Source organism: Apodemus sylvaticus, chromosome 21, assembly GCF_947179515.1.
Source record: "Apodemus sylvaticus chromosome 21, mApoSyl1.1, whole genome shotgun sequence".
Classification (NCBI taxonomy): Eukaryota; Metazoa; Chordata; class Mammalia; order Rodentia; family Muridae; genus Apodemus; species Apodemus sylvaticus.
In genome coordinates, this window is record NC_067492.1 from 48,723,720 (window position 1) to 48,741,557 (window position 17,838).

Genomic DNA, 17,838 nt, shown 5'->3' on the forward strand with positions numbered 1-17,838 from the left:
TATTTATGTGAACTAGCATATGCATATGTGATATGTGTGTGTGTTTATGTTCATAATATCTGTAACTTTGGTCTTCAGATCAAGCTAAAGAGTAACATTTAAAAAGTGAAGTCCAATTTTTTCAATTTTAGTTACTCTATTTGGATCATGTCTTTGAGTATATCTATAAGTAAGCAACTTTATATTATTTGCTCAAACACAAAGGTCTAACCTTGCTCTTGTTACTCCATATAAATGCTCACTGCTGTTCACAGAAGCATGCCTTCATAGAGTGGGAACAGATCAGATGAATGGAAACCACCCAACAGGCCCACCCACCCTCAGTAAGTGCACTCCATCAAATCCCACTGAAACTTAACATGTTCACTTAGATTCAACACAGAATCTCCAGCAGAAAAATCCTGAAGATTAGTGCAAAGAATAGTGCATACACTTAAACTAATGATGAAGGTGATTGTGCTTTATACTATTGTGAAGTTTAGCAAAGATGACATCTACTTTGCCTTATAATATTGATTTGATTGAAATCATGAATAGATTTCACGTGTTAATGATGAAAACGGAAAAGATATTTGCATTTTTGAAGTTCTTGTGTAAGTTTTTTTTTTGACATACTGATCTAGAACTAATGGTCATGTAACTATAGGACAAAAACCTTATTTTATATTTGAGAAGATGCACTGCTGTGTTAGCCTTGCTTCTTCAGAGGTATGCCAAAATTATCAAATGTTGAGCATTTTCTACAGGAGGAAACTTGCATCTGTGATGTCACATCTATCTATATTATGGAACATTTTCCTTTAGATACTGTGGTATATTTTTAGTCCAGAAGAACAGCATGGAAGCTAGCTTATGGGGAAAAGTATGGGAGCCACACCATCCACATGGGCCAGAGCATCTCAACCTTAAGAGGAAGATGGAATTCACAGCTAGGTCTACCATGTCAAAAAATAATGAACACTTGTGCTTCCTTTACTAGCTGCACATAGAGCTCTATAGTATCCTAAAGTCCTTTTAATTTTATTTCTTTTTTATTGTTCTAAATTAGTTAAATAAAAATGGTGCGATTCCTCCCCAAACCTAAAGTAAATTAACACAGTTCAAAAAACATTTGGAAATGTATTAATAGCATTTAAAGTGCTTTTGAGATTAACATAATTACAATGTTCCCCTTTTCTTCTGATCCAGGCCCTCCCATGTATCAGTCTTTTCTTTCTTGCTAAACACTGAACTGGAGGCAGGAATATCCAAAAGGTGACTACTAACTTTCAAATTGAGGTTAAATTTAGAAGAACAAGATACACTTTTGCCAAGTCTTTTTATGTTAACATCCCAAGATTATTAAGGTTCCTAAAATGGAATATTCTCCACTTTTATCTCAGCACCCATTACAAGGTTATTAATGCAACCCCGTTCTTTGCTATTCAAGGGTTATAGCAAATGGTAGCAAAATAGGCATGTTCACATTTATCATAAAACTATATAGGGCAGACTGCAAAGAGCCATGACATTCCTTTACCTTGCCCTAAATAGGAAAAGAATACAGCTTCCATTTTCCATTATGATTTGAAACCATAACCTCTGCAGCATGAAATTTTAATTTATGAAAGAAAGAGCCTTAAGCGCTGAATCTGAGCAGGTTACAACTGGTTATATGAATATCAAAATTGCATGATTTTCTAAAAATAGATGCATTTAACTTCTTTCCCACAAAAGCTCTGTTTTTTAGAACTGAGTTCTAATGAAACAATATGCTTCTAGATCATGACTGTAAGTTTCGAAACTACAAAGTTATTGCAAGACAAAGTTACATGGGCCTGGGTCATTTCTATTTCCAGTGTATCTCATTTATATTCATTATTAATCTTATACAAATAGTCTTAATTCCATGTTCAGGAACTGCACAGTTTATCTCCAAACTTCTAGTTACTAATATACATGCTAAGATTATATGACTTTAGCAAACCATTGAGGGTGAAATACTAACCCATCCAACATAGTAGGAGCTTGGGCTCTAGATACCACCCAACAGCAAAATTTTCTATAGTAAAGATGCACTTATCAATAGTGGAGCACATGCCATTTAAATTTATGATCATGAAATGCTTAGTAAAATATACTATTACCCTGTGCATCATATGTATTTTGCTATAAGATAATGTTTCTTCTTGAAATTGACTAAAAATTTTTCCTTGAAGCCATCTATTTCAACAATGACAAAAACAGCTCTATACATGTCATGGTTGTCTCCAGGCACTGCCAGAACCTTACAAATACAGAGGCAGATGCTAGCAGCCAACCATTGGACTGGGCGGGGGTCCCAAATGGAGGAGCTGGAGGATGGTCCGGAGGAGCTGAAGGGGTTTATATCCCCATAGGAAGAACAATGACTCTGACCACCCAGATGACCCAGGACTCCCAGGGATTAAACCATCAATCAAGGGGTACAAATGTTTGCAGCTAAAAATGTGGCAGAGGAATGCCTTGTTGGGAGGAGTGGTCCTTGGTCAGGTAAAGGCTCAATAGAGGCCACAACAAAGGGAAATTGGGGGAGGGGAAGGGGGAAGTGTGTTGGGTGGAGGGGCATATACTTGGAGACAGGGGGTGGGAGGAGGGGTTGGGAGTCTTTGGGGAGGAGGGAAATTGGGAAAGGTTTTACCATTGGCAATGTAAATGAAGATGATATTCAATTTAAAAAAAGCTCTATAGAGGGGAGTATAGATTTTTTTTTTTTTTTGTCTTGTCCTGTAGTATCTTGAAGCTCTCATAGACCTCTATCTCTTGATCTGATCTCTTTGGGAGAAAAATACTCACACAATCAAATAAAATCTCATAGTATATGAATTCCAACAGTTTGTGTTGCAAAAGTAAGAAATAGAAACTGAACAAAAGAGGGACTTCCTCACTCAAGAGGATTGGCAGACTCTACGGGGTATAATAGTGACTTTCTCTCTAAAATAGCCCAGAGTATTCACAATTTCAAAAACATACTTACTTAAATGTCAGAGACTAGTTTTGCTTGAAATTTAGAAGAGCTGCCTTAGTAATACTCAGCGTTGTTTGAAAATGGGTGTAAAGAAACAGTGCATGATACTTCTTTATTATCACTGAAGTACTTGCACTCTGTCTTAAATTTAAAACTTCCTTCAATTTAAATAAATGTAACAAACCCAAACAGTTATAAAGAAGAAATGTTAGAAACAAAGGGTAAATGGGGAGTTGTATCATAAAATGGAGCCATGAATGAGGTTGATTTATTCAAAATGAAGAGAGCCCATAAAATGCTACACATTTTATATAAATGTCTTGCAAAGCTGGTCCCAAGCTATTGGCTAATCCATACAAGAGGGAAACCAATACACACACACACACACACACACACACCCACTCACACTCACACATACCACATCTTCGTAACCATGTTATGGATGATGATAGACATAACAGGTACCAATCAATGTATAAGAAATGGACTGGAAATTACTCAAAGAATTATCAGTAAGGCAGAGCTTATGAGGTAGGAAAATATCAGTCAATGCTACATAAGTATATTATACCAAAAGGAAGAAGCTTTCAAAAAGGTCTATTATTTTTTATGTGTGTGTGTGTGTACGTGTATATATATATATATATATATATATATATATATATATATATATATATATATATATAAAATTATACACATATCCATGGCAGGCTGGATTAGTAGTTAAATACTGACATTAGAAAGACATTGAAGACACACTGCCAATAGCTTTGTGGTTTTCTTTGTGTGTTAATGAGTAAATCAAAAGTTATTTTATTGATAGTTTTACAGGCCTGTTAATATACTCCAAGTGTGTGTGTGTGTTCATTGCGTGCATGTGCACACATACACACACACAAATAATACAAGATAAATACAAATGCCTTTTTTCTTTTTTATTTAGAAAAGAAAATGTTATAAATAAATAAATAATAACTTAAGAGCCCATTCTTTTAATTTTCTCAGTATAGTTTGAGGGCATCACATCATCTACAGCTTTAGTATTAACTCTTCTTTGGGCATCAATCTGACAAAAACGCAGCAACAAGAAAACAACAACAACAAGATCAACAACAGCAGCAGACAATCAGAGAACATTGCTACAGAGCACCAGTAACAGCCAGAGCAGCCTTTTCTGTTTCCTGATGCTCACTGTGTAACTAGTACTGTATTAAGTACTTTGGAGATACTTATTTTACTATGTGTTCATGAAGATGTTGGATACTGAGATGAGGGAGCTGGGAAGTATTACATCAAACAGTTCAACTTTATCATATGCTTACCAGCCTGGTGTGTGTGTGTGTGTGTGTGTGTGTGTGTGTGTGTGTGTGTGTGTGTGTCTTTACAGATAAATGTCTAAGAGCTTTTAGAACTTGAGTCTCCTTCTTTAGGGATGGAAAACCTGGGTAATTTAATTTCAAACCTCGTCCTTCCCCTCACTGTTAATGCTTACTTTATTTTCCATATTGAAGCCCACTATTCTCTGCAATACTAGCTTCATTTTGAGTGTCTGTATTTTGAGCAGTGATCCCCAGCAAACGATGCTGCAGTGTTGAAGAAATGACATGTGATTTGTTGCAGCTAACAAACTAACAATTTTGCAAATGATATGCTTTATAAATTATATTCTTGATCCCCTATAATGATGTCATCCTTGCTCATGTGAATTCGGGAGTGCTCACTGAATGGCATAGAATGGGGTGTAATTGTGCATAATTACATGGGGCTTTCAGCCATGATCCTGTGGGCACAGATATATTAAACTAGGCATCTGAACATCTCTAGCAACTGTGTTCTTCTATTCTGGAGCAAAGCTCACAGCCTTTTGGCTTGTGAAGGCTTCCAGTATGTTCCATTGGACTAGAAATTGGAGTAGCTCAAACAGCATCCAAGTTAGAGGGAGGATTGCAACTTTTTATGATGATTGAAGGCATTCTGATCGAAAGCAGGAGGTTTTAGGTGATGCACTCTTAATACATTGTTTGAATCACCCTGTATGTGTTTCTATGTGTGAGAACAAAGGAAATAGGAATATATCACACCAAGTATGCACAGTCATGAAAATCTTCATCTAGAGAAGTATTCAGGAAATGCATAAAAAAATCTCACTATGAAATTATGGCTCCATTGGCAGTGTGCTTGTCTACTATGTAGAAAGCTCTGGATTTGTCCCCAGTACTATATCTCATAATTAAGATGGCACATGCCTGTAACTCCAGCACTTGGGAAATGCAAGCAAAAGGATCAAACATTTAAAGTTGTCCTTGAATATAATGGGTTCCAGTCTAATCTGGGGTAAGAGAACCTGCCTCATCAAACACAAAAACCCCACTAATTAGAGAGCTAAGTGGTGTCCAAGAATCATTTATTTTATCTTCCTCTCTCAGTCTCCCTGGGCACGCGGGCTTCTAGTGTTGTCCATAGCTGCTTTATTATAGATACTTTATTCTAAAGCTGCCTGTATCTTTTCTTCTTTAGTGAAAGGTCAAATGTTTTCTATGACACATCTCTGCTACATCACATTTTCTAAGTGCAGAGACATCAGTCATTTGCCTAATCTCCCTTGATTTCATGTGTATCTCTAGTGAAACTTTCCTTTTCTTCTCTAAGATATAGATTTGCTCCTCCCAACCCCTAGGCTTATAAATATGCCCCCAGTCTGCAAGAAGCTCCTGTCAAAACACCTAGTGTTCCTCTCTATAAACCCAAGGGAGCCTCTTGTCCTATCCCACTGCATGTTCATGTTTTAAAAAGTGAAAGCAAGAAAAAAAAATACATGGACATCAACAACTACCACCGCCACTCCATTCTCCTAGAACCTGAGATAAACACCAAAAGCCAGAGGTTAATAAATGCTGAAATCAATCTTACCCTGTCATTATTGACAAACTCCCCATACATAAAATATTAGGAACTAGAAACTAGAACTTCATATTTGGATGGATAATCAACATTTAGGCAGACTGTTGCTCTCACATATATTGTAAATGTATAAATTAAAATAAAGCTTTTCACTCTAAAACTTTTAAAGTCATTGTGTTTGGAAATATGGAGAGATAAAAACATGTATATAAGTATCTTGAATACTGTAAATTAGTGTTGATATTTTAGAAAGTGACTTTGTAGGATCTGGTAAAACTGTGTGATGAGGAAGATCCAAGCAGAGTCAGCATAACAGAGGCATCATGGGTACTGTAAGCAGCAAGGGCATAGGCGTCAGGCTGCCAAACCCCTTGGAGCCTGTACGATGACACTGTGTACCATGAATACCAGTCACGATGCTACCAGATGTGATGTGTGTCCACCTGGCTTGTGCTCTTGCTTTGGTCTGATCTCTTCTCTATTTCTTTTTATTCATCTTCTTTTTTGTTCCACTGTATGTTGAAATATGCCATTTCTTTAGGATTTTTATAGGAAGTTATAGCTAAGTGTTTGCCCTGAACATAATAGAGACTTTTCCTGTAAAGCAGAAGTGAGAAGTCTATGGGGATTCCTGCAGATGTTGTAAAGATGTTTGTATTATGAGATAAACAGGGTTCTTCAGTGGTCAGGAATGGGACGCTGTAACTTGGGTCCAGAATAGCCTTCACAGCACATTTTATTAAAGGTGTGCTGCCAATCTGGTGAGCTACAGGAAGGTGAGACTTAGCAGAAGTAGGCTATGTTATTTTGGGTCTGTCTTGAAGAAGATATTGAGTATCTTTCTATCTTTTCTATCTCTCTCATTTGTTCTGAGTCACTGTGCCATAGACATCTACCTCTATCACATGCTCAAATCAAGATGTGCTGTCCCAGCAGAACCAAAGCAAGGGAACTACTTGATAATGGACTGGAGTTTCTGAGAATACAAGCTAGATCCTCATGCTGCACATCACCAACAGTGGTCCCTCTGAGACTAGTCCTGTTATTGGTAACAGATGTGGTCAGAGATAATGCAGAAATACACCATTGAAATTCTTGAGGGAGGTAGCAGCAGTAATAGAAAATGGATCCCTGCCTATGTTATGCTCTACTGACATATTCTTTAAACAGTCTACATTTATCTGCCAGCTTCAGGCACTTTTGTGTCTAGGGCTCACAAATCTCCTTAATTCCGAAATAAGAAAAGTCTAGAAACTCATTAAACTGGTCTGACCAATAAAAGTAAAGAAAAATAAACCAACATGGAAAAGAGACAGAGAAGGGACATGTCTACTTATAAAATAGATGAACTACTTATTCTTCCTCAGAAGTCTCCCTACAAAGATGTAAGGTTCCCACAAATATAATGTTGTGGACTCAGTGGTTCAGGGCTTACATATGACAAAGCAAAGCATTTCTGAAATCATATGCTACCCCTCCCCAAATCAAAGTTCAGATGCAATGTGCTGGGAATGAGGCATTCCTCATGATAATAAAGATGTAAGTTCATGAGAGATGGCTCAGTCATTAAAATGCCAGCCAGCAGGAGAATCATGAAGATCTGAGTTGTAACTCCATCATTTACAAAAGCCAGGGATGGTGATGTGCATACGTAACCTGAACACTAGAGGGTCAGGGGAATGAGAAAGGTAAATGTTTCATGTGCCCTGGCCATCCAGGCAAGCTGGTCAGTGGGCTTCATGTTCAGTCACTGTCTCCAAAGACAATCTGCATAGTCATTTGAAGAAGACAACTGACATTGTCAGACCACTTCTACATGTACCCGGGCACATAGGCATGTGCACCTGTATGCATTAGTGCACAGCACAAGTGCATGCACAAAAGACACACACACACACACACATACACACACACACAATTGACATAAAATCAGGATACTGAGTCTTTCTTCTTTTACTAAAAAAGCATAATTATAACCCTGTGTCTAAAAGGTGATAAGCAGATTACATGCATAAATTTACATCCATCTGTCTTATTAATGGTTTCTCAACTATTATTTCAAGGGCCATGGTAGAACAACAAAGGACAGGCAACTGAAAATATGTTGTTCTATGTTATTTATACTATATACACATGTAATCTATTAGTTCTTGTTTAGAGAAATAATTATATAAGGGCATTTTGTTTTAATTACTGTGTAGTAGTCATTAGACATGCAAACACATTAGGTTAAACAGAACTTTAAAAATCAGTCAAATTCATTGAGGGTTGAAAGATTGGAGCTATGTAACTATTAATTAAATGTAAGCTTGGGTTTCTGAAAACAAAAGCTCCAAGTTGATATATGATATAGAATTTAGCTCTCAACAGAGATTCCAAAATTGAAAACAAAGCTGTACTTTCTATTCTTTATTCTAAAAAACCAAAATTAAAACAAACAACAAAAACAAAAAATAAAATCCTCAAACTATTGAATCAATACAATAAACAACTAGGCAATTATGTATCCATCTCACAAAACCCTGTTTCAATGGGGAAGATTTTTGCTGCACAAGAGTATTTCACAACTCAAGAAAGTGATAGAAATGGATTGTTTTAAGTAAATAGATCCATATCAAATTGGTTACACTGAAGCAGACTTTGAATGGTGCTCACTCCTGGCTGCGAGCCTCCTGGGACTCCTGCTTTTTGCTGGTTTGTGTATTTGATTTATGTAGCTTCTGATGGGTATGGAGAGTGAGAGATAATAATTATTACCCTGTAAAACACTGTCATCTATAAGAGATCCTGACTTAGTAAGACTCAGTTGGGTTCCTTGCTAGCTCTCTCATATGAAGAGATGGACGGAGATCCACCATTTTGATCAAACACATCATCATGTCATGAGCACACCACTGAAATCAATACAGAGCTCAGCTTGTGACAGAATCGAGTCTCAGGAATCCCGCTGTGAGTTGACAGTGCAATATGCTGTCCGTGTGTTTAATGAGCCTGGACTGATGGCATGTGTTGTAGCGACACATTGTAGTGACATGGCATTGTGTCCCCCTTGTACTTGTGTGATTGACAGGGAGCTGCAGGTCACTATTGCCATCAATATCATGAGAGAATAACCCATGGTAGCTTTGACAGAGTTTTGAAAACGCCAGCAAGGTGGCTAAAAATTAAAAATGCAAAAGAAAACAATAATACGTAAAGCACTGGAGCCATGTATATGGATCAGAGGAAGAGGTGCTCCTGGCTTATCCTAAGATGTAGATTTGATTGCTGGACCTCACATGGTAGGAGAGATCCTGCTTTGATAAGTTTTCTTCTGACCTCCATAAACATACCAAGACACCCCCCCCCCCACACACACACTAACTAACTAAAAGCTTAAAAAAATCATTAAATCCAATCTTACAGTCTAGAATACTGATCAAGTTCTTAACTTAGATGTCCACACCTGCTGCAGTCTCTCACTCATCAACTGAACAGACCTAAAGGGAAGTAATTTTATAACTGTCTGAAGGTGTTTGATAATCATTTAAAGGTCAATGTCTGGTGAGTAGGACTTCACAGACCATGGGGTGGAGAGGTTAACAAACAGTTTTATCACCATGAATAAAATGCTGGGCCATTTCAATGGTCAAAAATTATCACTTCAAGATTCTTTTAAGCAATTAAAGTCCACCAAGTTGAGACATTCTTGTTTCTGAGAAACTGTTGTCTGTGTGGGAAGAAGAGATGTCCTCTGTGGTGTCCTGATGGTCTGCTGCCTGCATGCCCTATACTATTATAGAAATAAAGGGATATAAATCCCACCATTACAATTGACTCTTCATGGGCCATAAAATGGGCACAAAGCACTCTGGTTTTGAACATAACCTTGAAGTTCCAAAAGCACATAAATTTTTTACATGATTTCTATTTTAACTAATGAATTTAAGGTATTTAAATACATAATAAAATAATTTAAGTTCATCTCACTTGGTACAGATTATGAATGTGATTGTGACCTATAATTGGCTAGCTCTCATACTTCCTGGGTGTCAGGTCTATTGTCTCATAGGAGAAAGTTTCAAGATGACTTTTTGGGAACAAAGTCTATTATTCTTTGTAAGGATATTATCTCTATCTCTATCTCTATCTCTATCTCTATCTCTATCTCTATCTCTATCTCTATCTCTATCTCTATCTCTATCTCTCTATCTCTATCTCTCTCTATCCCTATCTCTCTCTTATATATATATATATATATATATATATATATATATATATATATATATATATATATATATATCAACAGTGTTCACAAGGAAACTTCCCAGGCTTTTTTTTTCACATAGTACATTTCCATAATTAGCATAGCCTTTGTAAACACTTGTACTTTTTAACAGACTAGTTGTTTTACATGTGTAAAACACATAGGATTTAATATATAGTACTAGAGTGTAAATCCCAACATATTCACAAATATATAACTACAAAGGCTATACGTATATTTTATTTAAGCTGCAAGATCAGAGTATCAAAAGTTTTTATTTAATAAATGTAGCTTCCACTGTGTCAAATATTAGTCTTGTCACTGTGCATTCCTCAAATCTTCTAATTCATGGTATTCCTATCCCCAGAACTGTTTTCACACAAGGACATTGAGGGATCAGGAGATTGACTATCTTAACTTGCCCAAGGCACAAACAAGCAATGAGACTGTCCCTGAGTGGTGTATGGTGAAGCCTGGATTCAGACTTAGACCAACTGGCTCCAAGCCCTGAACTCTTGCCTCCTTCACTGCACTCATAGAGCATATGTTCCTATGAGCTTGCCTTACAGAGCCATAGATGCAAAGAGGGAAATACAGGCAGTGATGTGTTCCTTATTTTTGAATCAACATGCCTTACTGTTTTTGAAATATATACATATCTATACTCATTTCCAAAGAAACCCTCATGTTCTAAAATAACCACTTCATATACACAAAACTAAGAGATAAATTTTATTGATTTGAAAGTTAGCTTAAAACATTTCCTGAATAATAGAGGCATGGGATTTAAAAGATATAATTGGATTTAGGTGAATCTCTAGCATTTTAACTTTTAAAAACAATTCCAAATCACAAACTTCCACACATGCCACATGATGGGCAAATAAGTTTCATATACAATGCCAATTATGAGCAAACCTATGTAATGCACATTCTTATATATCAATATAAGCATACATATCAATATTTTATTTACCTGTTTGAAGAATTTGCTTTCTAATTTAGGGGTCCTAATGTTCTTCCTATGTTAAACAAATAGATGACAGTTTCACTGTCTGCATAGCTGATCAGTCATGTTATCTATTCTGTGCTGCCCTGGCCTATTTACTGTGCACTTCCTCTAGCTAAGCATCCCTAGTGACATCTCTATTTCCTCTGCATATCATATTTTACCTGCACATTCAGTGTTTTCTCCATTAGCATTGAACAATTATTTTTTAAAGATATTTATAGCAATGAAACCTATTTTTATACTGCTGAGATGTGCATGGCAGGTTTCTAAACCCTTCTCAAATGGTTGTTAAAACTGATGACAGAAATCTACTGGACAATGGTAACACAAGGAGACATGAAAATATGTAAAACAGAAGACATCAGGAACCTCTTGCTAGCAGAAAGCATGGCATTGCAGCAATGTAGGCATGCATCTGCTACAGCCATGCATCTACAACAGGCATGCATCTGCTACAGGCATGCATCTGCTACAGGCATGCATCTGCTAGTGTCTCCACCGGGAGACTTAGAATGGAAAAAGAACATCCAGCTAATGGTAAGACAGACAAGGAACAGCTCTCAGTGGGACCTAGAAACCTGATCTCTGCCATGTTCCTTTTATAGTAACACATGGTTTTTGTCATAGACATTTTAAATGAGACACCTTTTTTACATTATGGCTTCCTTCTAGTTCTGATCCAGTTATTGTAGAAATTAGTCAAGACATGACTCAGGGCATAGCATTTTAAATGTCAGCAAAGTGGTAACATCAGCTCTCTAAATTATCTGCCTTTTCAACAGGGAATGTCATCAATGCAAAGACCCTGCCATGGGCAGAAGATCTCTTAGTTGAAGTCTGGAGAGATTTTGTTTGCCTACTGACCTAGTTTTTGTACATACTCAAACATGTAAATAAAATATATTCTTTAAGGTGTGCCTTAGCTATTTCGATCCCTTTAACTCAGGATGAAGAAGTAATAGACTGTGCCTTCCATGTATAGTAATGAGTGTATACATGGCTGTATTTCCTTTCATTGTTACAAATGAATAGGGGGAATGCTTCAAATTTAAAACGTGGAAATACAGTGAAGTCATCAAGTGTGTAGTCTTTTAGTGAGGTATATGTTTTAAAAATTAACAAAAATTGATAGTGACATAAAAACAACTTAAGACATGTACAATACCTTCTCATGCAATCTAACGCTCGGATGAAAAAGTCTTTGTGCAGTTGATGCTCGTCTCTCAGGATGGAGCACTGTTCCAGTGTCACCGACATTGATGTCCTGTCTTTGGCACTTTTGCAGCAGGTGAAACGAATGCCATTGAGTTTCCGACAAATCTGCAAGACCCAAATGAAAACGGAGTCAGGTGGTTCCATCACCCTGTCGAATGTAAGCACACCCCTTCTCATTCTCTAAGCTAGAGGGTTAGCTTTGATGTTTTATGTCTTAGAATGAAATGATTTCTACCACTGTATGAGCTGTTCCAGACCCCACAGAGGAGGCATGCATAAATGCCGCTCACAGCTCAGGAACAGCAGCCTTGCTAAAAATGAAGCAAGTTCCAGAATTCTTAGGTTATATTCTTGAGTGACTACTTAAAATCTAGTTATTTTTAAAGCAAACCAGTCCAAATTTCATCATTGATGTGAGAAGGTCTCATGAGGTCCCAATTTTAAACTTTGCATGTCTGGCGTTCCTCTGTGAATCTTGGTGCTATAAGACAGACAAGAGTCTCCAACTCAGGATTGCCCATTTTCTCACTGGCCTCTGCTTAGCATGGAGATCTCTCTGCTCCCTTTCTTAGGCCTGATGGCTTTCTGAGATGAGATACCAATAATCAACTGCAGCATAAGCAATGCTAATCAACGTGCATTTAAGATAAATTTAATGTGACACAATAACCATCTACTTTATTATCTGTAATCAACGAGGCCTTAAAAGTGCCTGCTCAGAGAGGAAACATAAAACAGTTTTTTATTGTGAATTTTTCCACTGTATTTTAATTGTGGTTCTGGTACTTAAATTAAGATTTATATGTCCCTATTAATTCAGATTTTCATTCTCTTTATTTCCAATAAAAGTGACTACAGAAAAATGAGAGCATGGTTTTACTGTACAATCTCTTTTTCCTTAGAAAAAAATTTAGTTCTTTCAAATCAATACTAATTCAGATTTTTAAAAGCTGACTATATCCACAGTCATAAAATAGACCTTAATGGACATTTTTGAGATATGATTTTTAAAATAATTAATATTCTTTAAAATATAGTGCTAGATTCACAGGTGCCTCTTCTTGAGATATTCAGTGTTCTGCATTTAAAGTCAAATGGAGGTAGTATGTTTCTTCATAGTACATGGGAGAATCTTGATTTTAAGATAGAAGCTTGCTTGTATATACACCGATTACATTTGTTGGGTTTTTTGTTTTTTGTTTTTTGTTTTTTATTTATTTATTTTTTTTTTTTGAGACAGGGTTTCTCTGTATAGTCCTGGCTGTCCTGGAACTCATTCTGTAGACCAGGCTGGCCTTGAACTCAGAGATCTGCCTGCCTCTGCCTCTCAAATGCTGGGATTAAAGGTATGCACCATCACTGCCCAGTTACATTTGATTTCTTAAATTTTCCCATTTGATTATTTAAATTTTCCCATTTGATTATTTAAATTAAATTAAGAAAAGCATCAAACAACTTTGCTATTTTAATTAGACTGCAAAACATTGACAAAGGCAGTATTTCATTAGGCAGATAACAAGGGGAAACAGGTAAACAGAAGTAAAAGCTTTTTGGTAATGTCAGAGGGATGCCTGTATTTCTCCATTTTAAGAGTATTATTAAATTGTTCTGTTTAGAAAGCTGATATAGAAACTAAGCTTCCAACCTACAGCAGTGCTAGGAAATGTACAATCAATTGTGAACTGAGTAAGAACCTTATGTGGTTGGTATACATATCAGAAAAACATTTTAAAAATATGTGGGCTCGATGGGGAATGTTTATATATTCAAATGGGAAAATGCATATCCTAAGAGAAGATATCCATTCAGTTTCCTGTATCTATCACTGTTTATTTAAGATGATTTACCACATGTATCCAATACCATACTCATATGGCCTTCAGAGACTGGAGTGCCTTGCAAATGATCAGACCTCCTATATGCTGTAAAGTTTCCAGCAAAACATGCAAAAGGACATTAAAGCTTCCTGGAATGAATTTTTGTGAATTACTAAGCACGGTGGTCTCTGAAGATACCCAGAATTCTGAATCTATTGTGGTGCAGAGCATGGCCAGTGTAAATGGCCATCTGAAAGCAGAGATTCCTATTTCTGCTCCCTTTAAGGTTCTTTCCCAGCCCACCAGGGAGGCCTGACAGGTGCTTTCCTCTGTCTTGTTCTTGGTTGAGTATTACATGTGGTTTCATGATCAGTTATTCTTTCCCCTGTTCCAGAAGAGACTATGTAACTTTGGGAAGAGTAGAAAGGCTGATGTAAATGCTTTTGATGGAGCATAAATAACCCGTGCTGCAAAGCTAATGAACCTGAACTCTGAATTGTAGGAGTGACATGCCAAACTGACAAGATTCTCATCACAAGTTCTCCAGGGCACCTGTCCTTGTGACAAAATACGCTCCCAAAGAAAGTCTCTGGGACCTGAGATTTTAACAAAAGTTACAAATTTAATATGAACTCTGTTTCAAATTGCCATATAAGAGCTTAAGAACACAGGCATGATTTTCTCCCTTATTTATGTGCAAATCTAGGCAGGAAAACAGGCAGATCTTCCATCCTGAGGGTACCATTAAGCGATAGCGAACCATATGCAATTCAGCTCGTTACCCCCATGACAATCAATCAGTAATAAATTTTATGCCAACACCTAAATTAACCAACACATTTACTAGATCATTAACTGAACAATGTGTCCATGAGCCTTAAGTCAGGAATCTGACAACCACACAATTGGAATCCCATGTCTCTACAGTGGCTGTTCAAAATTCGGATTGTTACAGAACATTGACAATTAATTGTCTATAACATGGTACAGCAAGAAAACCACAGATACCCCCTTCTACCTTGCAGTGTCAAGCAAACCCAAAGTGAGTAAGGAGGATCAATAAGGAGTATCTTTCCCCTGTTGAGTTCATCTTTCTCTGTCTCAATTGCTAAGATGACTAAGGAAGTGGTGATGATTAATTAAGTGAATTGCCTCAGCCCTGTGTGATGAATCCTCACCACACTTCTTGTTGATGCCATGCTGGGGGCAAAGGTGGACAGGAGTGCTTACCGTTGCTGCCAGCCACATGATTTCTACATTCTTTCTTTTTTTGGCTTGAATATTTTGGTGAAGGTTGTCCAGCAGGCCTTTTAAATCATTTTGTTCTTGAAAATGTGAAATATCTAAAGGATAAAAAGTAAAGGAGAAAAGCAGGAGACAAAGTCAGCCTGATAGTTCCTATGGAGTTTTCTTGCAGTACTTCTGCAAATACAACTTTCAAAACAAGAAATGCCCTTTAGAGCAAAGAATATGTAAGGGAACTCTTATTAATCGCTTCGGTTCTGAACATATGCTTTAGTTCACTCTTGTCTATGTAACTATAATATCAAACTGTCCAAGAAGCACTCTTACCAATAAGAAAAAAAAAACATTTGTCATGAACGCATCACTTTCTTTTAGACAGAATATGCCAAAAATGTCTTCCTTGAGATATCATCTCTGTTTTGCAACTAGGTAGTTAGACTGGATCAAGGCTATATATTAAGTTGGATATCACACATTAGAGAAATCTGAAAGTTTGGTTTATAAATCTGAAGCCAGTTCTAAATAGAACACTTCCCCAGTCTTGATGCTATTGACATTTTGGGTCAGATAAGTTTTTTTTTTTTATTTGGGAGTGAGCTAATGACTGTTGTGGGATCTACAGCAGCTTCTGTGAAGTCTTCTGCTCAGATGCCAGAAGGAGTCTTTCCATTTTGATAGTGAAAACTATATCTAGACATTGCCAAATATTTCTTAGAGGAAAAGGAGGAGCCATTGCAGTCAAGGAGCACAGGTATGACAGGGAAGGAATATAGCACAGGCAACAGCGAATGGCAGACAAGAACAGAAGTGGGAGCAGGAATGGGCTACTGCTCAGATGTCAGCATACTAACAACAAAACATGGGTTAGCAAATGGCCTACACTGTAAACTAATGCTGAAGGCAATGGGCAATTATGAGCCAAATGTTCCTGAGATTTGACAAGATATCATTCAATGAAGGGGAGAAAATGCTCCTGAAAAGAGTGTTGGGTCTGTAATGCAGTAGGAGTTCACTCCCTAAGGCATGAAAAATTCCTGAGATCCTTGACTAAGGCTAATAAACAGAAGATACATGAGAACTAAAGACCTTCTCCAGTGATCCAATTACATGGAAGACACAAAACACACATTTCCAGTTCCAATCACCAAACTAACCCAAGATTTGATTTAGTAGAGACAAGAGTTTGCAATTTCTAAGTTTGTACCAGACGCTTCATTAGCCAAACAGCTTATGTGAGTAGTTCCTGACACCATTGCCAGAAAATGGAAGGGGGAATTCAAGTGAAATTTGCAGCAATATATGGGCACAAAAAAAACAACACAAAATGTTGGGAAGAGACACCCTCACTAAAAATGATCATATGTCATCTGATCAGACAGATGACATACAATCAGTATGACATACATCAGTTCAGAATAAAACTGGTATTCTGTATTCTTTCATATATAACTGTGTGTGTGTGTGTGTGTGTGTGTGTATGTGTGTGTGTGTGTATGACACTTTCAAGGTCCCATAGATTCTTTGAAATACATATCACTAAAATATATTGCAACTATATTTAAAGCAAAGTAAAACATTATCTACTTTAATGCAATAAAACAAATTCTGAAACTGCAATACTTAATGAAGACAGGTAATTAATTAATGTACACTTTATTATATATTTGAGATCTTCTCACAAAGAAAGAACTTGGTAGCTATGTAAAGCATTAGATATATTAGTTTGACTGTGGAGACTATTTCATTATTTCTGTATTAATCCACTACATTTTCTTCCCTAAATGTACAGTCTTTAATTAGTAAATATATTTTCATTACTAATTAATGCAATATTTCATTGAACTAAGATAGTATAGACATATATACACATCTACTCTGTAACAAAACTTTTCTGAATTTAATTCTAGGGTATATATTGGATCCTGTATATGTTCTGCCTATTTAAAAAGTTCTAGTTGAAACCCACCAAAAGAACACAACACTAACAGAGAGCCAGTGAAAAACCCTGCAAAGCACTGGCTTGGAGAAGCATCCTGGCAGCATGCCTGCTGTGTTTTGAATGTTGGTTTTCCTTTAGAAGCCACACAGTAAATGCATGATTCCTAGAGCGGGCTTGGGAAGAGTAACACCTTGAGGAACTAGTGCCATGGAGAAGCAGCTTTAGCATGGGAGTTGCTCTCACAGGTGACTTTGGAACTCCAGTCTTTTCTCTTTTCTTTCTTTCATTTCCTATCTGGTCCATAATGTGATTTTTCTCCACCATGTAATCCTGCCATGATGGTCTGACTTATCACAAGCCCAAAGAGGTGACATCAACTAATCAAGGACCCCAGAACAGACAAATTAAAACTTTTCTTTTGTAGATTTGTTATCTGAGTTATTTTTTATAGCAAACAAATTTCACCTAGCACAAAGA

At 36.8% G+C, this 17,838-nt stretch overlaps 1 protein-coding gene across 11 annotated transcripts in view; it reads right to left on the reverse strand.

Annotated features, from left to right (window-relative positions):
• Inpp4b (inositol polyphosphate-4-phosphatase type II B) overlaps positions 1 to 17,838 on the reverse strand; it is a 762,101-nt gene that overhangs the window by 40,901 nt on the left and 703,362 nt on the right. For all 11 annotated transcript variants that reach the window (XM_052167328.1, XM_052167331.1, XM_052167337.1 and 8 more), the window contains 2 exons: positions 15,408 to 15,520; positions 12,311 to 12,465 (listed from right to left, as the gene is read on the reverse strand). In XM_052167328.1, coding sequence (XP_052023288.1) covers positions 12,311 to 12,465; positions 15,408 to 15,520 — 268 coding nt within the window. The remainder of the gene's footprint in view (positions 1 to 12,310; positions 12,466 to 15,407; positions 15,521 to 17,838) is intronic.